Source organism: Mercenaria mercenaria, chromosome 18, assembly GCF_021730395.1.
Source record: "Mercenaria mercenaria strain notata chromosome 18, MADL_Memer_1, whole genome shotgun sequence".
Taxonomy (NCBI): domain Eukaryota; kingdom Metazoa; phylum Mollusca; class Bivalvia; order Venerida; family Veneridae; genus Mercenaria; species Mercenaria mercenaria.
The window spans coordinates 3,393,067-3,416,989 of NC_069378.1; the positions used below are offsets into that span (position 1 = coordinate 3,393,067).

A 23,923-nucleotide genomic window follows, 5' to 3' on the forward strand; every position below is an offset into this window, starting at 1 on the left:
AATATTGTATAATAAATAGATAAACTAAATATCCTTCTAATCGCACCATAGAGCAGAATGCTATTACCTTAACTGTAAATTGCACGTTCCCATCACTGTCTGTATCTTTATTCAGGCACAACGAATCAAAAACGTAAACAATCGTGACCGGACCGAAGTTCATGCCATCGTTACTGATTGATATGTCATACAAGTAATGCAGTACACCTGTGTCTGTGTCGCTCGAGCGCTTCCGTCTTCCTTCAGCAAAGCAGCATTCACCATTGTAAAGATTTCTATATCTGCCCTCTGTTGAATCCAATCCAATTGTTAGCGTATTCCCACTCAACATTTTCTGCAGTAAAAATATTTCCATAGAAGTAATGTATTGCTGAGAGAAAATGCATCAATTTACCCACTGCTAGTTACAGAACATGCATATTTGTGCTCTAGGGCGTAGGCAAGAATGTTTTAGTTAGAACTGAAAGATTACTGCCTCACGGGATAATTCATTTTAAGGACTGTCAGTTTACAGTTTTCAAAACTGAAATAGTATTTTTGTTGTGACAATAAAAGTACGTATTCATTGAATGGTTATGTATGAACATGATCGAAGCTTTTTGATAACTTCGTTTGAAATCTTTTTGAACAGCTTAGATAAAATAAAACACAACGACCTATAAACCACCAAATAAACCCGAAGAAAAGTAGTGGTCATGTATCTTCTATGAGAGATTTTTGTCTGATAGGTCAATACGACAGGTCAACACTTTCGAATATCTTCCAAACTGACAGTTAAATGTGGATATGAACACGTGTGTAATCAAGTTTGATTACGTTTTCCTTTCCGCCATTATCCGACTAGCCCGGAAGAGCTGCTTGGCTATAGTACTATCACGCCTTTTTAACGATATATGTAGCCAATCTGAAACTGATCCTACATGAAGATTCCAGGGGTGTCAGAGAACTTTTTTTTGTGTGTGAACAGACACTGGAAGAAACCTAAACGTCTGCAAAAAAAACCAAAGACAAATATCAAACAGGGAATGCAACGTACCAAAAACGCAGCCTCCCCTAAACGAAACCCATAGCACGCGGACGCGTGCACCACAAACACACTCACACATACAGACGCGCGCACACACACAAAGCCAACACATTAGGACAAAACGAACAAAGGAACACAGTGGGGCACCGCCTTGGAACGGTCTGTGGCAAAACACCACTGGGCAGTTTAAACCGGTTTATGGTTAGCTACATAGTTTAAAATATAGAAGACATTTACATCTCATGCGTTTTTTTTCTTTGTTTCAATATCTTAGGGGCAAGGTATTCAGATACCTTATTCACCTGGCACTGCATATCCAGAAAATACGTATTGACAAGAAACACTGTTTATTGTGAAAACAGATTATCATTTTAGAACATTAATGTGATTTTAAGTATAGTTAAATAGTTCAATTCGCCAAAAATATTGTTCAAACCTTTTGTCTAACCATCTTGCATTGAAAGGACTCTGCCAGTGCTTCTGTCTGTACAGAAAAACATCTACATTCACTTCCAAAACGCTGATCACAGAATCCGCCTCCTTCAATATCTTCTATGACTGGCCCATTAGATTTATTACTTTCACAATCAGGACCAAAATATAAACTGTCACACGTACATGTACCTGAGATCAAAAATGCATTTGTTGGAATGAAAATAAATCAATTTTTACAAAGAAGGTATAAAATCTCATTCCGGCATAAAACTGATGTTTTGTCACTTTTCTTGGGTGTTTTAACAGGAGAGAGAACAGAGAAATAGTGCTTACGTGCCGTTAAACCTTTTTATATATGCACGTTCCATGGCAAAGCGTAAACGCAGTACGGCCCCAAAACAGATTTACAAAAGGAAATGACGTCATCGTGTTTAAACAACGCAGACGCTTCCGCGTGTTTCATAAAATATTAGTGACCTTGACGAAAATTTTATTCATTTATTAGTTTTAAAAGGATATTTTATTCATTTATTAGTTTTAAAAGGCACTCGGTACAGTTTTTCCGGACGGCTCGATATTTACCCCCAACACCGTGCCAATTTGGTTGTGTTTCTAATCGATGTATTGTAAATCTAATATGGTGACCTATCAATTTTCTTTTTGTTTTAGATTAGGTAGACATAACCAAAGGTATGTGCAGAGTTTGATTAATTCTATTATGTGAAACTCGATCAAATAGCAGAAGTACCAACTTAAAATTGACAAAAATATGCAAAAATAGCCCTTGGGTCTGCTGATCAAGTATTCCTTTCTTTACAAAATCATATTCTTTTGATTTCTCTGAGAATGTTTCAAATAGATATATTGTTATAGAAATGCTTAGATATCAAATTTATGCTGATTATTGTACTTTACTGAAATATATTTTAGGATTATAGAAATTTTGAAAAATGTTAAAAATAGCACCGTATCTAGAGGCAATTAAATTGAAACAAAGCTGGTGACCTAGTATCTTTATTTCATTTTTCAAAACATTATAACATGGTCTTTTAATACAAAAAATTTCATCAAAATCTATTAATGAGAACAAATTAGGAAACTGTAGCGAGCGTCCATAAACGTTTTATGCTAGAGGAGCGTTAACGCATGTTTATTTTGTGTTGCAACACTTTCAGAATGCTCCGGATTTCTGCTGATGCTATAACACGAAAAAAATGCGTTATCCATGTATTAATAGGCAAAGCGCCGGTAGTAAAAAGCCCCAAGACGGTAACGTCCGTATATTAAGTTACAGAAATCTGTTAACCGTTCCAACATGTTTTTTTTTTTTATTTCGTTCACTCAAAAGTCATACAGGGAAGGTTTCTAGTTATTTAAAAATATGATTATGTTCGTTTAAAACTTAAAAAAATTGGACAATAAACGAAAAATTATGATCATTAATAAACATTAAACCAGTAAGAGGACGCGGCGAATAGGAAATGACGTCACTGTGACACCGGCTTTCTGTAAATTTTGCAAAGTATGATATTCGCTGTAACAGGTATGATGATACTAACAATAAACTTACTGTTTTCAAGCGAATAGATTCTCTTCTCATTTGAGTATTGAATAGTTTCTTTATAATATGCCGGTATATGTTTTCAGCAAAACAAGATTTCATTGAGCTCGCTTTGAGGCTCTGCCTTATTTTATATTAACGATAAATCCTCATTCTAGGCAGTGCCTTAGTTCATATTATTGTTTTCACTTAGGTTCACCTTGTTATTGCCTTTTTATATGAAATTATTAACAAATATTTTTGCAAAGCACTTACAACTTATCGCAATCGATTAAACGCGTGATTACGAACTCATCTTAACAATTGTAGAGTACCATCATCAGTGGGGAGATTGCTTCTCTATTTAACGAACAATAACTTTAAACAACTTTTGAATAAATTTTTACTACAAATCGTAACATTTTGTTGTTGAAATAATGCATGACGTTCTGAATATCCTACCATTTTCCTGGCAAACACCATTCCCGTTGCAATTGAAAGGACACAACTGCATTTTGAACTCCTTCAATTCCTCAATGTGAGATAGTGTGTAATTCGCATCTCTTTTGTAACCGATTTCAATAGCTGAATCTGCTGCTTGTTTGTGTGTAGCAATCCATCCAAGATCTTGCCCAGTCTGTTATAACAATTAAGTTAAATATACTAGTACCTTATATCCAAAGGAAAACGTATACATAGAACACAAAAAAATATGATATAAGTACTGTTTTAAGTGTATCTGTTGTGTAAGGTGCAACACAGCGCTCTCCAGCGAAGCGTCAAATAATACGCTTGCCGACATTACATCTTTGTGTTTTGGGCCCAGTTGTTCGAAACTTTAACAGGCTGTTAAACGAACCACCTGTTCGTTTGAATCGGAATTCTAATCTAAGTGGGAAACACCAGTTCGATGTTTTGATTTTACTGCATAGGCATTTTTGTACTCGTATATTTGCTTTTCTAAGTTTAATAAACAGTTGAAATACAACCCTAAATGTTGATCGACGGTTAGCCTGTTAAAGTTTCGAACAACTGAGCCCTGGGCGTTGGCAGTAAGTACAAATAACCCGATGAAAAAGTCACCAGTCTAATTCACCCGGTCTAAAACTAGCCCCATCCCTCAAGATATTGCCCGTGGATCGTTTTGGTGTCTGTTTCTTTCACTTTAATACCGTTCAATAGGGCAATTGTACGTTACTTTGAAAAGGGGTTAAGTACTAGTAAAGACTAAAGTTTTGACGAAAATGGGTATAAAACACCAACAACAAAAATACTCTTCTGGACTAATTTCAACTTTTAGGTCGGGCAAAACGTAGGCGTTAATATATATGTATTGGTAATAAATGAATAGAAAATTGCGCATGCGCTTCGAAAGTCATTGTACAGGGTTTCATAAATTTCCAGACCACATCGCAAATTGCGTTAAAGTGAACCCGGTAGTTAAGTGAGTGTATTTCCATATTATATTCAAAAACATGTCTGAAACATTTTCAGAGAATTAAAAATAATCTGTAGAGAAAAAAACCAACAACAACAAAAAAACAAGCAGTACAATGTTTAAAGTTTTTTGTGTAAAGCATGCATTCAGGTATACGAGGGTGACTCTAAAAATTTGAAAGAAATCGGAAATGGCTTACAAAATTTAAATACGCTTTAAATATTGTTTTTAACGTTTTCTGTGATTAGCTTAATTTTATGTATAATACAAACAGTGAACTTATGATGTTCAAAAATTGCACATAAAAAAGGGTTTGGGTGGGGATAAGGTGAGGCAATATAGCGAAAACGAAGTCGAAGATCCCAGTATTTCATTACACATTCTACAGCTATATAGATTTATAAGGTAATTTTAGTTTTCTAGAAATATCTATGGACCAGCTTTTACACATCATTTAGTCATTTCGCTCGAAAACAATAATGCGGCATGATATTTGCATAGAGTAAGCATTCCTTTTCGAATAGTTACAGTACATATTAATTGCCATCAAAACGGCAACGTCACAAATATTTACGGCTAGACTAAATCGTGAGTGTTCGATGACATTTGCTTAGAAAGTTTGTAGTTGACCTTTTCAAAAATAGGATCAACTTTTGTTAGCATTTTGACAAGGATGTAAAGCATGTATTAAAAAATTGGGTGTTATTTGTTGCTACCTCGTGAATCACCATTTCTTGCAATTGTCTTCTTTTTAAGAAAAGGCACAGATTTATTAAACTTATTTCCGAGTGTGTTAAAACTAGAGACATCTCAAAATACCTTGTTCGAGCGTGATAAAGCGTCAAAATTAGTCAATATTCAGTTATTTCGTTCCCATGGAGGCACAAAAAGTGTAAAGGTCAGACAATGGAAACACAGACATCCACGTGTTAAAGTTTATCAAAATTCATATTTCTTTGTCAAGACTTTCACGGATATTCGACATTCCTATATGATGATCGAATTTCTGAATAAAGCTGAATGAAATCAGATTTTCACAGGGTGGTAGTCACGCTTCAGTAAGTACATTAAATACGATTGATACTAGTATTTTTCGTGCAAAAACTTTTATATATTCTTAAAAAATTGTCCTAGAAGAATTCATTCTATGGTGGAATGAATGAATCTCTTTAACGTTTCGAGTGTATGTGCAACGTTACTTAAAATATTTCAAAAGGGTTAAACAATTATAAGACTAGCGTATGCGCAGACATATGGATGGGCAACCGGACCAACGTTTGAATTTTAATATTCTAATCAATCCTAAAATAGCAAACAACCATACAAGTTCAATTTATGACATTATGTCCTGGTAATATGTATTGTGTGCATTATTCGTAGAACAAAGTAAGTTTCTTACGTGGACATCCCATGTGCACTCTTCAATTGCCTGTGAAATATTAAATCCGCCAAGCAGGTGTTGATTCTTTTCAATTGTTTCTGTTGTAATATTGTTAGTACAATAGGTCCTTGCCATTTCTTCTGTTATAAGGTCTGACTCATCTGTTTGTCGCTACAATGTAGTTTGCTTGTGAATTACATTTTGTGACTTTTTTGCAATATCTTTACACTTTTACAAGATATCGTCATCTTTATTTGTCTTTATATACAATTTTACATATAACATGAACAATGTAATAGTAAACAGGTGTTGTATGATAAAGTGAATGTTCAAGTTAACGAACCTGACGAGGATGATATGCCGAGGTAAATATCATCTTGGCCAGGACTTTGATATTTACAGATATCATCTTTACAGCATTTTGTTTTATTCTACGACTACATATTCAGTGTGGTTAGTAACTAGAAAAAAATACATGCTGGCTTGTTTCTAAGAAAACCGTTAACTGGCAACCATTTATACTTAATTCTCGTCTAGAAATGTTCAATCTTTTTGATATTTCGTGTTTGATATATATTTATTTATTAGATCATGTGTATTTGTTTAAGTGAATTGTTTCTCAGCCAAGTTTGATTCCAAAATTTGATTACTTGGAGAATATCCCTATCTACGGTCCCTATGCTACTACTTTCCGACAAATGAGGTAAGTGGAATTTACGAGTCTTTAAATAAGTCACTATAGTTTTAAGAAATTCTGTTTGGACTACTTTGCAAATGCGTGGCTCTGAGGCTGTGGTTTTAGTGCTCTGTGCTTCTGAGAAATCTACCCTTACCTATTATCTTTTGATATGTCTGACAAACATGAAATACCTCACTTACATATCTTTATCTGAAGCACTATCGAAATAGAATTGCAATTTCGTATTAAAAATTTGAAAATAATATACTTATTAATTTATTGAAATACTACTTACCTTTCCGATGAATTTATGGGGTTGTCCGGCCAGTGCTGCCCTTCGTTTCATTTCAGCTTCAGGATCTGTATAGAATGAAGAACGTCTCGCAGTGCTCTGTATGCTACATCTTGTTTCGTAATCTTGACACAAATCACTAGTTTTAGAAAGACTGACAGTGCAGTTAATATACTGCGATGGAGAACAAGTCGCCGTTTCTTCAAGTGTTTCACACTGACCGTCATTAAAGCAGTTGCAGTTACAGTATAAAAGCTGCCCACTTCCTGTCCACGTTTCAACGTTAACACTACAGCTTGGTTCAAGCAAATTGATATCCGAACTTGATATTCTAACGGTATAAATAAAAATTTAAAAGCTTTATCAGGTTACCTCCAAATAGGACATATTCACTGGTACATGATAATAACTTTATAGTTATTTAGTTACTTACAGATTAATAAATAAATATATGTCATGTGTTTACGAATCGGATAGTAATATCCGTCCCGAGAACACCTGCGCATTGGGCGGTAATGAGGCTGGCCGAATTACCGCCCATGCGCAGGTGGCCGAGGGACGGATATTTCCATCCGATTCGTAAACACATGACTGATATTTTTTCTTGCATATCGCATACATGTTAGCATTTTATTCTGGCAAATTATTTTTCTTTCAGTACCGTACTTTACAAATAACAGGTAGAAATACTTCCTTTGTAGCATGCTTTCTTAAAGTAGAGCAATACGTAACGAGGTTACAAAACTAATACGAATATCAAAACAAAACTACCAAAATAAACTCATTGAACAAGTAAATTCCAACACAATAACAGCAAAACTCTGGTTCAAAACTGCTAAAAAACTAACAAATAAAACAACAGCTCAGACAATTCCAACGCTACAAGACCAAAATACACAAGCATCTACAGACCAAGAAAAGACAGAACTCCTTAACCATTTCTTTTGCTCACAATCCACCATAGATGACACTAATGAAATTTTGCCACCATGCCCATCCTCTACTACAGCTACCCTAACGAATATTCTTATTACACCAACAGACGTCTCTGATGCTATATCCCTCATTGATCCATCTAAAGCATGTGGTCCTGATCTCATCAGCCCTAAACTTCTTCGAGAAGGTAAGGCAGAACTTTCTGAACCTCTTTCCAAGTTTTTCAATAAGTTATTGTCGTATGCCTTCTTCCCCTCGTCCTGGAAACTAGCAAACGTTACTCCAGTTTTTAAAAAATCAGATCCCTCAAAACCTTCGAACTATCGACCAATCTCCCTTCTAAGTTGCATAGGCAAACTTATGGAACGGTGTATTCACACATATCTCTACAACTATCTCACTCAAAACAATCTTCTTACTTCTCTTCAATCAGGCTTTATCAAAGGTGACTCTACAGTGAACCAACTGGTATATCTTCATAACGACATCTGCAATGCTCTCGATAACGGCAAAGAAGTTCGAGCCGTGTTCTGTGACGTTTCAAAGGCCTTCGACAGGGTGTGGCATCGCGGACTTCTTCATAAGCTATCCTCTCTAGGTGTTAAGGGCTTACTTCTGGACTGGATAACCTCATACCTTTCCACGCGTAAGCAGCGAGTTGTGTACGCAAATACATTTTCCTCTTGGTCGACAATCAACGCTGGTGTCCCGCAAGGATCTATTCTAGGACCTTTGTTATTCCTAACATACATTAACGACATTGTTTCAAACATCGGTTCTAAAATTCGTCTGTTTGCAGATGATACTAGTCTTTATATCATCGTAGATGATCCAGCTTTAGCCAGTACCACTCTGAACACTGATCTTGAAACTATACACTCTTGGTCCAAAGCATGGCTTGTGACATTCAACCCATCAAAAACAGAATCCATGATCTTTTCAAGGAAACTCTATAAACCCAATCATCCTCAATTAAATATGAACAATATACCAATCACTGAAGTGACTGAACACAAACATCTCGGTCTCACCTTTTCCTCGGATCTAAAATGGTCCTCACATATATCTATTACTTTGAAAAAAGCTTGGCAACGAATTGGAATAATGAGATCCCTTAAATTTCTATTAAATCGACAAAGTCTCGAACGAATGTACTTTTCATTTATTCGTCCAATCCTGGAATATTCTGATGTTGTTTGGGACAACTGTACAGAAGCTCTTAAGAATGAAATCGAGGCCGTCCAGAACGAGGCTGCACGTATAGTCACCGGTGCCACTAAACTCTGTAACATCCAGAAACTCTTATTCGATCTCGGTTGGGAACCTCTGACAGAACGACGAAAAAAACATCGCCTTGTTTTGTTCTATAAAATGGTCAATGGTCTATCACCCGCCTACCTGTCTTCACTAATTCCTGAAAACCAACATAATATCAATACTAGATTTAATCAAAGAAACATCAGAAATATCCTTTGCCAGTCACATTCATACAAATCTTCCTTTCTTCCTAAGACAATAAACGACTGGAACTTACTTCCTCAACATATCAAATTATCTCCTTCAGTCAATGCCTTCAAATCAAATCTGAATAAAAACCTACCGAAATCAAATCCTTTATTTAATTCTGGATCCAGAAAAGGCCAAATTCTTCATGCTCGATTACGTCTAGGCTGTAGCTCCTTAACTATGACCTCAACCGCCGAGGAATCACAAACACCGCTAGATGTGATTGTGGTGAGATAGAAACTGTCGACCATTATCTGCTCCATTGTCGAAAATACCAAAATCTTCGAACTGACATATTTTCCAATCTCCAATGCGCTCTAACTCTTAACAATCTACTGTATGGTGATGAACATCTATCTTATCAACATAATATTTCCCTATTCACTGACGTTCAACGATTTATCATCTCAACAAATAGATTCAGTACATAAGCTGCGACAATCAACATCTCCCCTCTCCCACCCCCAAACGACGACGAGAGACAATAGCATAACATGCTCGTTAATTCTTCAGTCATCATTAAAACACATACACACACACTCACACACACACAAACAAAAAAAAACACAAAAAAACCCACCCCTAAAAAACACACACACACAAAAACTTTGCATTATGCATTTATTTTTCACATTCATATTCCGATTAACACAACATGATACACATACTTACACAGCCTAGTTACTATTCTTCATCTAACCTCTGTTTTTCTTATGGAGCGGAATTCATATAAGTTTTAAGTAGCTTGTTTTCCAATCCATTCGATGGAAAATTTCTTTGTTTGTTTGTTTGTACTATTTTGATTGATGTATGTCTTTTAATCAAACTTTGTTAATTTAAATATAGTACTCATGTTTGTATATACAATTTGTGGAAATAAATACAGTTTAAACTAAAGTAGAGCGCGGGAAATTAGCGTTCGTAAGCAGATATGACGTCATGATGTTTTGCGTTACGCACAATAACAAACCTGCTTTTTTCGTATTTTTACATAACCAATATTTTATCAGTGCATAAACCACTAGTTGTCATTAAAAGCACGAGAGTCATCTGGCATGGAGAGTGTCAGATTGGTTTTGCAGGCATGGGTAAAATCACCGGAAACGCCAGTCCGGTGTGCAAGAATAACCCTGCGGCCTAATTTCAGGCCCCCACCCTAACCTTAAGGAAGATGAGGGAAGATTAAACTTAAGATAGTTTCCGATCAATTCTTAGAAGACGCTTGGTCTGACAATTGCAGAATAATTGCCTATGGGTTGTAGATGACCAATTTTATTTTGAGTGTTCGTAAGTCCAAGGGCAAGGTTGCAGTGATCTCAGACTGGAAACGATTTCCGGATAACAAGCAAAGAAAACTCATGTCTTTTATCGTTAAGCCTCACAGAATGATGGCCCTTAGTAAGTAGATGACCCTTACTGCTTTGAGGCTCAAAAGGTCGAGCTAAAAATCACAGTTGTCTCGAGTCTGATACGGTTACCTCTTGACTTAAAATTGTTTCTGATTAGAAATTACAGAGCGCTTGAGCCTTACGCTTTTTTGATATTGAAACTTAAAACTGTTTCCCATTTGTCATTCAACTTTCATAGAATGATTGTCTGTGGTCCGAAGATGACTGACTGTTTATGGGACAGTACCTTAAGGGTTAAGACCACAGTTATCTCGTTTCTAGTGAATTACTAAAGAAGGAAATTTGGCAGTTTAATCGAAAGAACTGTTGAAAATGAATAATAAGTAAGCAATTTATTTTTATCTTAGACATGTATATTTTATCTGATGATAATTGTACAGAATCATCTCGTACCTCAATTTACTTGAAACACTTGGTACATCTCTGCTTGAACTGCATGAAATCTTACATGACTATATGACAAGTATATATATATGAAAGATTTTTACTTAGGGAATATATTTCTGTTTGGTTACGAATCACACTGGCACAATTAAGGTAATCTAAAGATTATGCCAGCTTTTGACGGTTGAGGTACAGTCGATGTTCCCCATCAGGTATTACGTCAGGTATGGGTGGGCTCCTGGGTAGAACCTTTGCCTGACGAAAGGATTCTTCACGATATGAACCGAGACCTTACTCTTTCGTCATAACCGTCTCACAGAGAGGATAATCCTTTTAATACCCCAGTCACACATACGGCGCGGAAAGCTGTACGAATTGGTACAGATTGATACCGATTACTACTTTAAGGTACGGCTCAGGTACGGATCGATACGGATTACTACGTTTCTATCCCTGGCTAGACGTAGCTATCCGCACAGTATGTGTGACTGGAGTATTATTTTTATTTCTGTAAATAGGAACAAATCTAAGGGTTTCATGAATGTGGGTTAGCTTAAATACGATATTTTATGCACAGACATTTCATAGACTAATAGCCTGACGATCAAATAAAATTTTCCTGAATATATAAGTGCAACATATTTTTTTCAAGTTTAAAAGATGAATTGTTTTATTGTCTGAAAATAACATCAAACGTAAAAGCATACTGTGTATAGTAGCATACGACATTGCTGAAATGCTGAAATCGGCAATTATTCTTGTGAATCATATTAAACTTGGGGTCTCCGTAGACATGTCATTAAAGTCGGAGACTTTAAATCACTTGTCTCTCACCAATGTTGTTCTAGCCTTGCCAAGGACGTTAAATTCTTTTGATGAAGCCGTCGCGCTGCGTCAGTTGCTAATTGTGTCAGTGTGACGTTTAACCAAACCAAACCAACGACAAAATTCAAGGTACAATCAATGTTTACTTCTTTTAAAAGGATGAAAATAGATTGTTTCATATGAGCAAACGTTTCTACATCTACATTTACATAATAATTTTGCCATTCACAGGATATGGTGTTAAATCAGGTTTTACCTTTTATGAACAGACTCAATAAAACCTGCTATTATTTTGCTTGGTTGCGTCCACGGATCCAAATGATCTTATAGATTTTATTTTAGATAAGCGTTGACGCAATTTGTTTGATTTCTTAATGTTTCAGCAATAATTTGTTTCTCAGCTCATATCAATAAGTATTGCGTTATTTTATACTTTATATTTATATTTACAGATTATACTTACCACTAAAGACCTTTGTGGCCTATTGAATTCTCCAAGTGAGGAAGTCATCCAGCTAGCTTACGAAAGGTCAGTTGCTCTACCCAGCTTCCCACTCATGCTTGCCATAATGGTAGGAAGGTCTTCCTCCACCATCCAAAGCTTGAACAGACACCGTATGACCTAAGCTGTGTCGGTATGGCTTTGAACCAAGACAACAAAAAATCTTACTGTCGAGCTTCTGTAATGCAACGTTTTCGTTTTGAAACCCGGAAAATTAAATCAATTTATTTAAAGTATACTAATACATATTATTTATTGACTGATTATACATACTCCCAAGCTTGCAAAAATGAGGTCCTGCCAACTTGTGTTCCACTCCTGTCGTGGAAATCATTATTTGTGTCACCATCAAATGTGCCACACAATCCCTTGATTCTGTTGTAATCTTTGGGTGCCATGTATATGTCAATATTCAGTAGGTTTTTATAATTTCCAGACAAAATATTTATCTTCACCAAAGTTCCTATATTAGTTTGCACCTGAAATATATATCATATGACACGTGATCATACCATCTCCAAAAATCATACTATTTAATATAAACGTTTGTTATGAAACATGCGACACCGACGTTGATATACTTTAGCTTTATCAACATTATAATACCATAACATGAGATAAGGGGTACAATTCGTTCATCAAAAATTCTATATCTTAAGTATAATACTTAAAGTATTGATCAGATTAGTCTCTTAAAATGTGGACTCCTACGACTTTCCTGCAGATTCCTCAGATGGTGCAGCAAATTTAATTAATTAATCTATTTATAACATTTTCTCCATCCTCATTATATTACTTTCATCAGTTACACAGACTTCTTCGTAAGAGTAAAACCGAAATTACCTCAACAGTGTTAATATAAAATATCTTTTGGGTCATGTATTTCAAAGTTGGATAATACTTTTTCTTGACGGGACAGATACTATCATGAGATTTTAGCAGCTAAAACAAAAGGTAATTTTACGAAATATAATACAATGCTACGGTTCCACAAATTATCATTAAGATTTAGTGTGTGTTCACCGGTGATTTTAACATTACGAAATCAAACGAATCCGTAAGTTATTCCTCAAAATATCTTAATACACCACTGAGTTATTTGCATGAGTATTGAAGTTAAGAAAATGCGTAGACATGATAAAGATTAGGTTTTGGAATTGTAATCGTCTTGAAAGTCGACGATTCTAGTATATTTCTCTCAGTACGAACGTTTAGTATAAAAGACTTCTTAATGCCAGAAATACTTTCCAGGTATTGTATTAGTTCCAGCAGACAAAGCAGCAAAAATGTTCTACCAAGTTGTGTATATCTCTCAAACAGTTAATAAGAAGAACTCGTTTAAAGCTTTTCTTTTACTTTTAGTTCTAAAGGTCCTAAAATATCGTTTTCCATTCAATGATTCTGCATATCGGCTTTCATGAACGAACACTAAGCGAATAGGTCCATGACAAGAAGTCAATAGAATATTTTTTCTTCCACTGTTAACTCTGGTAGCCTCTGGATAGAGTTTAAGCGCAACATTCGTTTTGTTTGTTTTGTTTTGGTTTGACGCCGTTTTTCAACAGTATTTCAGTCATGTAACGGCGGGCAGTTAACCTAACCAGTTATCCTGGATTCTGTACCAGAACAAACCTGTGCTCCGCAAGTAACTGCCAACTTTGCCACATGAATTATCAGAGGTGAAGGACGAATGATTTCAGACATAATGTCTTTTATCAAATCGTCACGGCGAATATACGCCCCGCCCGATCCGTAGAGCAACGCTCTCCCTACTGAGATAAGCGGGTGGGCTTTAAGCGCAACATACTGAGCAATCTAAACAAACATATATTCAATGTACTTTAGCTCCTGCAGACAAACCCTCAAATCGTATTATTAATATGACATACTTACTACACAGAAACATTTTAAAATAAATCTAAACGTATGAAAATGAAAAAACGTTTTCGCCACAAGATTTATTGTAAAAAATCATATATATCTATGTTTAAATTTCTATGTCGGACCTGACGGTAACCAGGTCAAGTACCTTACACTTCGTTAGATCCCTGTTGTACAAAAAGCCCCGAAAAAAGCTTGATTCAAACTTACGCACTACAAAAAGTATGATCATTTTGTCACTTCTTGTCTAAATGCAATTTAAGATCTGCTCCAAGGTATATGAGAATTAGGGGATCAAATTTGTTTTGGTCCTTCAAGTATCATGAAGATGTTCAGCATGAATCCTGAGAAGATGTTATCAAAAAGCTATTACCTAAACATTACAAATGTTCGACTACAAGTACTAATGATGTTTCTTCTCTTTAAACCAATGTTCAACATAACAGTAGAAAAGAAAAAGGGTAGCCTTGATTGAGAAATAATTGGAAGAGAAAACGTAAATAAAGGAATGAAATTACGGCATTTTAATAACAGTAAATGTAACAAATACAACTTATGGAGTTTTGACCAGGTTAGTGACACGTTACGGCTTCTGTTAGATCGCATATCTATTGAATTTGGAAAAAACACGTTAAGACTAGTAATTGGTATCCCTATAGGGAGTAGCTGCGGGATTCCATGCCAATTTTGTCGACTGAGACACTGTTACTTTAGATGGAACCTCGAGGAACCTTGATATTTCAAATATGGACAACCTATATTTTTCAGAAGTGGTTAAACACGTTTATCCAAAGGAATTACAGCTTGACGAGGCTAATATCTCAGATTTAGAAGCGTCATTTCTTGACATACATTTTCAATTGCAGTTGTGAATAGCAATTTAAAAACTAAAATATATGATAAAAGAGACAATTTTGATTTTGAAATTGTCTACTTTCCCCAACTTGACGGGAATATGACTCCAGTGACATCACACGGTGTCTACGTTTCACAACTTATTCGTTTTTTTAAAAGCTTACTCAAAGTTTAAACAAAAGTGTTACCGATATTAAAAACTGCGGAAGGCCTTAACTTAAAAGTTGACTACAAATCATTCGAGCTTTTAAAGAAAAAGAATTTAAACCTTAAAACACTTCTAAAACTTGGTCTTACACACCACATACTAATATTATAAGATGTAACTGAACTCCGCAAGGTGCGAGCCGCGCAAAACAATACAGAATTTGTGATCTATAACAACGCGTGTTGTCATCATTTCTGCTAAATGTTAATCTATGCAACCGGAAGTCGTTCTGTCATTACGCTTTTAAATTACAAAGGTATTGAACAGTATTCGTTTCATGTGTGCAAGTAAAAAAACGCGTCATGTTAATTTGCGACGCTGAAAGAAACCGCAGCGCAACGTAGTTATCAGATTCTATGTGGAATACGGAATAACTCCCTTATGTACTGTTTAAGAAGTTAAAACATGTTGACAGCTACCGGAATGTTTCGCGGACAGTAGTCTACGGAACATTCGGAAATCGCGCTTCGAGAAGGACCGAAAAGCAATATGCTGCAGTTGCAACACGTCCTTAACGCCGACAGCGAACAAAATTCGAGATGTATCTAAAATGACAAGATGCTGCAATTGTACAACTTTATAGTGACAAAATACTTTAACGAATATACCAACGATTTATGACTGTTACGTGCTGCTTGTGAGGCATTTTCGGTCATTGATAGTATATTCAATATGCAGAGGCGTATTTTGAGAACTGGTGTACATGCATTACAGTCAGTTGGTCTGTGAAAATGACGTCACGACGTGCGTCGCTCCCGGAAGGTCGGAAGTTCTACCCATGTGCCCGACTATGATGCAGTTGACAGTCGGCATATGCTCTACAATTGTGTCGGTATGACGTAAAACCCAGCAAAAAATAAATCGAACACATTTTATTGTTCTTTCAGAATGTATTTCTAAATGCCATGTTACCTCGTGAATCGATCTCAACAAATGTCCTTGTTATTATCAATGTATACAGTTTAAATGACAACCGTCGTATACTAGATTGTCGTACATCTGGACAGTAAATGAAAACAACAGACATGCTTGTATTCTGTACATACTATTGATAATTCAACGGGTATTTTTACCGATCTAAAGATGATGAAACTATAGCATGCAATATACCTGATATTTAAGTTCGCTATATTTTTGAACAACCAGAGCTCCCCCATCTTTGCATGACGTCATATCTATAAACCTCAAACCTCCACATATATTGATCAAAAAAACATCGCCTCCTGCTCGTACCGCAACAGCGCATGCGCAATAAGCTCGGTCGTTATTACAGGCGACTGTTTTCATTTGTACCTGTAATTGAATTAAATAACAAACAGTTATTTTACGAACGATGCACACTATTGTGAGTCGAACATGAACATAGTGGAAATGTAAACTTATAAAATAGCCATAAACCTCTATTTGGATAAGTATATTCATATATTAATTTGTACATTATATATCCATATATAATTTAAGATATATGCAAACCAATCATAAAATCCAACCAGCCATCCAGTTTTATATAGTCAAACAAAAAAATCCAATAAAATCCAAACTGTTATCGTGTTACTTCGATCTTACTTTAATAAGTCAAAAACTTTCTTTACATATGATCTGATATGTTTATGTTAAGTTTTCATGACATACAAAATGGTATGTGAAAAATATTGCGCAGTGTATATTTTAGAAACATATCATACCTGTATGCCAGTGTCATGCTCATACAGAATAAAGTAGCCAGCATAATCATTATTTTCATATGCCCTATAAAACAAGATAAAAATCTGATTGCATGTAGAATGAATAATTTTATGAATATATTTCTGAGTACCTTATGAGTCTAAATAGGTTCTAACTTAACGTATACATTTGTGAGCTAAGATCTGTGTTTATTTATCCGAGTTAGATAAATAAGAAACAATTACAATTCTTCAATCATAAATTACTTCCGCTTCAGGCATCAAACAGAAACAAAAAAAGAAACCGAAAGAAATCGGAAAACTCTGGCTGGACTGTCCAAAAACGTTACAGCGGAAGGAACACTAATCTGGATACACGACAAAAATTCTCCAGCTAGGCGGATTAAGTGAAAATATGAACAGCAAAATGTCCAAAAGTATAAATGACTTCTACAATATGCATTAAACAACAAAATAACTATATACCGTCCATCAGATGTCTTCATATGTAGGTCAACATGCACATAACACATTTTCTTCTGGTATTTATTTTGTGTTATAATATTCAGCTGAAAGAAGTGCAGAAAACAATTCAAATACCCTAACCGCATAGAGGTATCATTCATGCATACAACAATGCAACGGTTAAATTGTACTGAAAAACAAATAACAGCAAACGCCCTGTTTCTCAACTAGTGTTTCCTATCACTTCAGTTTTTTAAATCAACCAACCTATTTTCCAATCTTTCTGTCTTGCGGGTGTAATCTTTTGAATTAATACAGATCAAACATTCGTACAGCAGTATAATATTAGGTAAAATGCGAATCATATATTTACCTGAACTTGAGCCAAATATACATTTTTCCATATTTTATGAGTGCCGCCGTTTTTTGTTTTCAAGCTAAGCTTATACTCTGTGGGATCTGAGTCTGAGAAGTATGGTGATGTAAGGTCCATAGAAACAGAGTCCATCACTAGTGTAGAGCTGGCTCTGGCTTGGTACGGGTAAAATCCCTTTAATGAAATTATAAACATTTTGACGGGATAAGGTATTTGACTCCAAAATGATAGTAAAACAAGACGTTTTGCTTTTTGAATAAATTAGATCACATGGAAATTATAGGTCACTTCTATGAACTAAATTTCTCTACTACTATTTGCCAGAAGTTACTACCTTAAAAGAAACTGGTGGTGATATCATAGAATCTATTCCATTCTAACATGGCTCAAATTGATTTCCAGTTAAACAAAGAAGAAAATCAAGCTCTGCATATTCTGCGATAAACAACGGTTGACGCGCGAGAGCATTATGACGTCAATTATGACGTCAAATTGTCGCATGACGTCCGATACATTACTCCTCGCGTAAATGAAGCCCAGCATAATATTTATTAAAATATATCAATGAACATGTCAGAATAAAAACATTGTGATTTATCGTCTAATTTACCACGGTTCATCGTTCAGATGCTAACACGTTCCATTTGCAGTTGACAGTTTCCAAACTGTCAAGTTATGTCAAAACCATGCCAATTTGGTATACAAATCGTTTTATCCTGACATTTTGGAATAATGTTTTCTTTACTTTTACAACATCGTTAAGCGGTATTATCAGTTTTCCATAAAAATGCAGAACTTAACCATTAAAATCGAGACTGTTGCTACTTCATTTAGAGTTCTAATGTATGTACGTATCGAAGGAATTCGTTACTTTCTTCTTAGACAAGAATAATCATCAACGTTTATACAATGTTCCTCGCAAACAATACTATAAAGTTTATTGTTCATCCAATCTATAGATAGCGTAATTTCGCTAAGGCATTCTGAGGAAAGAGTATATTTGCAGTGCAACGTCCTCCTCTTAACGAAATTTCGCTAAGAGCGAATAGGATTTAAACCCTTGGAATAAAGTGTAAATAGCACACGTTTGCTAGTTAGGGAATAATTGTATGTTAAAATAATTCGCTTACTCCAACACATGAAAAGCGGATCGGACAAGTATAACATTTTGAATGAGGAAATTATTTTCAAGTTTGAGAATAGCGTAATTCCGCTGAAACGCTGCAAAAAAATAAATAAATAAAACACGTTAGTTCACGTCATCCTTGAAAGAAAATTAATTGATAGGGAATATTTGGAGTTATTAACTGTTTACTTTCTTGCGATAAAATCGCCATTTAATTTCTTTTTTTTTCCAGTTAATTCTTTGTTTGGTCACATCGCAGAAATTAAGTTCATATGGCGATTTTTCAGCCTTCTTTGGTGGAGTAAGACTTCGCGTGCCCCACTCTGCTTTTCAACAGTTATATCACACCGAATAGTTTTCGAGTTCTGGAATGTATTGTAACCATACTCTTATTATGATATTATATCCACTGCACTGCCAGGGTACAATTACATTGCTTATAACATCTGTTTTAGTAGATTATGAAAGTAAATGGATGAAATATGTCTGCTCAGTAATGCTTTTCAATGGTACAGGTCTACACTTGAATTGTTGATAAATATATATTATTATTAAATAAAAGTGTATATTTATTACATTTACTTCATCCGCGAAAAAATGTACATGATAACTACATGAATATAGAGATTTCGCAGCTTGGTATAAACACGTGCTAGTATATAGATATCGCTTAAAATGAGCTTGCCAATACGGGGTAAGATATGACAAATTAAGGGCCATAACTCCAATGAAAATTATAGGCACTGGCCAGTCATGTAAAGTTTGGTAAAAGCGGGCCCATTAGAATATAAAGTATTATAAAACTCTGATCACAAAACAATGAACTGGTGTGAATCCGCATTACTGTTTCACATGATATGCACATTTAAACTTTGTGACATACAGAGAGACAAACGGACAGACCAAAATTTATGGGTCAGTCACTGCACTTATGCTAGATAAAACTTCGAGTGTACTTTTACATATACTTTCAAACCTGTCTATAAAGACAAGACTAGGTAGAGCCAAAATGTGGTCTTTATTTGGAGGTAATCACAGGCTAAATAAATGTTAAAACTGGAAACAAAACATGTGGTCTTTAGAGTCAGGTGGCCTCTGTTCAGAGGTGGTCTTTAACACAGGTTTACCTGCATCTCTTTTTAAGGTTATGCTAACTTGCACTACAAAAAACATCCGTTGAATATAAAGAAAGAACAACATTTTGATTAAAAGCTCAAACTATATTTCATGTAAACTGCTTTTACAAACAATCACAATTATTCTTCGAATACGAGCCATATTCCGGACTTACTAGGAACCATCTTCATGAAATCTCTTTTTATACATTTCACCTGAAAAAAATAATGCTGCTTTATTGCAAAATATAAAGAATGAAGATAAAATGACAACCCGTGTTTGTTTGTTTTTGTGTATAAACCACTTTTTGAACAATAATTATGTTAAACAAAACTGCGTTGGTTTTCTCCGTAAATGATAAGCACAAGAAACAATTTCAAAAGAAAGTAACACGAAAGTACTAGTTTAATATAGTACAGCCTGGACAGAATCAGCATGATTATAGGAAGTATGGTCTATCAATCGTGATGACCAAGCTTAATTGAAAAAAAATCTTAGTAGTTTCCTATGAAAAACATGACACGATTAACAAATATTCTAAATATATTTTTGTAACAAAATATCGGCGATATATCATTTTCTCGGTACGGATTTACTTTACGTTACGTTACGTTTAGAGAGAATATGTGTTAAGTAGCCAGTTAGCCCAGTCGGTAGGTCCAAAGTTTGAGTCCCTAACTGAAGTCATACTTTTTGACAATTTGCTCAGTAAGTGGGTCTTTATCATGTTTGCTTGGACAGTCTTGCAACGTTTGCAATATTTTGTTCTTTTGGAATTCGAGGACGAATTTACAATTTCTTTGGGGGGGGGGGGGGGGGGGGGGTCGAGGTACGGACTTAGTTACGTTAAAGAGAGTATGTGTCAGGCAGCCGGTCAGCTCAGGTTCGCGACCCGGGCAGACTTCGCATTTCTGTCATCCTGGATTTATCACAGCATTTTTTATTAAACAAGGATTTTCTATTATTGAACCTAATGACCTAGTTTTTGAAGGCACATGAACCAGTTTGGAACCTGACCTAGATATTATCAAGGAGAACATTCTCACCAACTTTCATGAAGATCTCATGAAAGTATGGCCTCTAGAGAGGTCACAATATTTTTCTATTTTTATACCTACTGACCTAGTTTTGACTACACGTGATCCAGTTTCAAACTTTATCTGGATATCATCAAGGTGATCATTCAGACAAATTTTCAGGAAGATCAATTGAAAAATATGGCCTCAGGGTCTGGAGTGGTCAAAAGGTTTTTCTACTATTAGACCTACTGACCTAGTTTTTGACCGCAGTTGACCCAGTTTCAAATTTGACCTAGATATTATTACGATGAACATTTTGATCAACTTTCATAAAGATCCCATGAAAAATATAGCCTCTAGAGAGGTCACAACGTTTTTGTATTATTTGGCCTACTGACCTAGTTTTTGAAGGCACGTGACCCAGTTTCAAAGCTAACCTATATATCATCAAGGTAAACATTCTGACCAATTTTCATGAAGATCCATTGAAAAGTACGGCCTCTAGGGAGGTCACAAGGTTTTTCTACTTTTAGACCTACTGACCTAGTTTTTGACCGCAGTTGACCCAGTTTCAAACTTGACTTAGATATCATTAAGATTAACATTCAAACCAAATTTCATTTCATACAGATCCCATGAAAAATATGACCTCTATAGGGGTCAAAAGGTTTTTCTACTATTAGACCTACTGACCTAGTTTTTGACCGCAGTTGTCCCAGTTTCGAACTTGACCTAGATATCATAAAGATGAATATTCAGACCAACTTTTATGAAGATCCATTGAAAAGAGAGGTCACAATGTTTTTCTATTTCTAGACCTAATGACCTAGCTTCTGACCGCAGTTGACCCAGTTTCAGACTTGACTTAGATATCATTAAAATGAACATTCAACCAAATTTTATTTCATACAGATCCCATGAAAATTATTGCCTCTAGAAAGGTCACAAGGTTTTTCTATTATTTGACCTACTGACATAGTTTTTGATGGCACGTGACCCAGTTTCAAACGTGACCTAGATATTATCAAGGTGAACATTTTGACTAACTTTCATGGAAATCCATTTAAAAGTATGGCCTCTAGAGAGGTCACAACGTTTTCCTGTTTTTAGACCTACTGACCTAGTTTTTTACCCCAGTTGACCCAGTTTCAAATTTGACCTAGAAGTAGTGTGTTTGTGAGAGATCCGCCACGACGGGAGTGGGAGCGGGGAGCAGGAGCAGGAGCGGAGCAGATTGCGTAATCAATTAATTAATTAATTAATTAGTTAATTAGATGCTTGGGGGAGATTGCATCATGCGGGTGTTGATTGCGCGATTTAATCTCATTTGCTGAGGGCAGAAAAAGTGTATTGAAAGGGATCAGGTGTTTTTGGCCACTGCTTATCTTGATCAATTAATTAATTATATATAATTAATAACATTCAAATCAGTCTAGTAAAAAATGCAAGTACGAGAATATATATATTTTGCGACTTTTTCTTAGTATGTCCTTAAATTCTAAAACGGAGTGGTTTAATCAAATTCTACATTGTGGATTATATTTTACCTTCCATGTGCAGAACTACCGAAATTGAATCCACAAACATAATTATGTATTCGTTTTGTTATTTTAACAAAATAATTGTTACATAATGCAAATTCATGTCAGTAGAGGTAATTTATCAATTTACATGAACCAGTGTACGACATGATTTTTGTTCCGAAATTCCTATTACGTGTTTCAAGAATAGAGTATAGATAATTTAAGGCGTTGACTTTATTTCTTTTCTTTTTTCTTTTTGAACTTTCTCTATAATTTACAAGGAAAATGTTTTTAAGATGCTTTCACATTTTAGCATTTTAGTATACGATCTTTAAAGAGAATAAATGCAGTGCATATCTACATTATTTGTTTTGTTAAGGTAAAACCACTGTTTAGCAGAGTTTTATAATAGAACAGAGCAGAATAGAATTTAGAAAACCTGTACGTGGTACATCGGCATGCATAATAAACAACATCTGGTCCAATCTAAAAATGGTTTCTATTATCCAATTATAGATTCCATCTTCAGTAAATGACAGACAGACAGACATACTTAATATATGGATGAAAGTTAACGATAAGCATATTCTTCAGACTGCCATCTATTTATAAAACATGTTGTTTTTATAAAGTCGCAGCAAGATCTACCTTATTTGACTGATAGACAGGCAAACAGGCATACATATGTAGAAATCTGAATAGCATATATAGGTATTTTCAATATAGTCTTCTTACTATCAAATTTCCTGATGGAAGTTATTATATACTAATGATAGGACCCATTATATTTCATAGGTTTTAAATATTTTGCACAAAATTGATTAAAGTGGATGTTGATTAATTTTGTCTAATATACATATATCAAGTTTTCAGAAAAAAATGGGCAAATTTAAAAGACATGCAGTTAAATGCACATGCATGCACTATAAACAGCACACTATCACTTTATACATGTTATTCGTTTATTCCTACATCAAGGAAAATCTGGTCTAAGCTTATCAACACTGTTACATGTGATTTATTGCTTTTTATTGGCTGCATGCTGGTAAACTGGCCATCACTTCAATTACCATGTAATTGGAGCCTCCTAGGGTGCGAGTAGTTTCTACTCTCTCTCCGGGTCTGTTCCAGTAACTGAGTTAGGCTTGTGATAAAAATACCATTATTTCATAGCCAGTCAGAAAGAGTTAATGCCTACGAAAATAAGAGAGTACATGTATTAATATATATGACATTAAGGACAGACGGGGTCAACTGACATTTTTTGGACAGTTTAAAAAATCAAATATAAAATCTTTTATTTGATGAATTTCCAGAATTAATTAACAGTAGATAT

General features: G+C 35.1%; 1 protein-coding gene across 1 annotated transcript in view; it reads right to left on the bottom strand.

Annotated features, from left to right (window-relative positions):
* Nucleotides 1-23,923, bottom strand: part of LOC123538575 (von Willebrand factor D and EGF domain-containing protein-like) — a 50,713-nt gene that overhangs the window by 3,316 nt on the left and 23,474 nt on the right. Inside the window, exons 9-18 of the mRNA XM_053529371.1 lie at nucleotides 17,801-17,977; nucleotides 17,449-17,531; nucleotides 16,984-17,047; nucleotides 16,409-16,591; nucleotides 12,628-12,833; nucleotides 6,796-7,123; nucleotides 5,840-5,992; nucleotides 3,465-3,639; nucleotides 1,464-1,651; nucleotides 68-334 (exon numbers count right to left, since the gene is read on the bottom strand). Coding sequence (XP_053385346.1) covers nucleotides 68-334; nucleotides 1,464-1,651; nucleotides 3,465-3,639; nucleotides 5,840-5,992; nucleotides 6,796-7,123; nucleotides 12,628-12,833; nucleotides 16,409-16,591; nucleotides 16,984-17,047; nucleotides 17,449-17,531; nucleotides 17,801-17,977 — 1,824 coding nt within the window. The remainder of the gene's footprint in view (nucleotides 1-67; nucleotides 335-1,463; nucleotides 1,652-3,464; nucleotides 3,640-5,839; nucleotides 5,993-6,795; nucleotides 7,124-12,627; nucleotides 12,834-16,408; nucleotides 16,592-16,983; nucleotides 17,048-17,448; nucleotides 17,532-17,800; nucleotides 17,978-23,923) is intronic.